This window comes from Morone saxatilis, unplaced genomic scaffold (genome assembly GCF_004916995.1).
Source record: "Morone saxatilis isolate NCDOM2014 unplaced genomic scaffold, NCSU_SB_2.0 Contig15, whole genome shotgun sequence".
NCBI lineage: Eukaryota > Metazoa > Chordata > Actinopteri > Moronidae > Morone > Morone saxatilis.
In genome coordinates this window covers 23,491,738-23,492,098 of record NW_023339707.1, presented here as the reverse complement: position 1 = coordinate 23,492,098, position 361 = coordinate 23,491,738, and the positions used below count along the sequence as shown (strand labels likewise).

General features: G+C 36.8%; 1 protein-coding gene across 1 annotated transcript in view; it reads right to left on the bottom strand.

Moving 5' to 3' along the window:
- Positions 1 to 361, bottom strand: part of ada (adenosine deaminase) — a 16,996-nt gene that overhangs the window by 8,411 nt on the left and 8,224 nt on the right. Inside the window, exon 4 of the mRNA XM_035656544.1 lies at positions 33 to 176. Coding sequence (XP_035512437.1) covers positions 33 to 176 — 144 coding nt within the window. The remainder of the gene's footprint in view (positions 1 to 32; positions 177 to 361) is intronic.

The window sequence follows — 361 nt, the reverse complement described above, 5'->3', positions numbered from 1 at the left end:
TAAAGGATGCAGCTATTCAAATAAATACTTACTCTTTCTGGTCCCAAGGTATTGGATCCACTTTTGTGTTTGCCAAGAAATGCGGGCTGTATCTGACCTCAACATAAATCACTCCTTCCTTGGCTTTGTCCTCAACAAACTCATACGCTATCCTCTTTATAGCCTCTCTGTCTCCACTGAAAAAGAACAAAGAAAAACACAAAATAAATGACGTTTCCGTCTAAAAATCTCTTATCTTGAATCTTGTTAATCCATCATCAGAAGTGATATAGTTGATTTCCCTTAAACACCACACATCCATGTGCAACATGTATAAATAGTGATGGTTGACTTATCAGTTATGTTATAAGGAGTTCGGTCT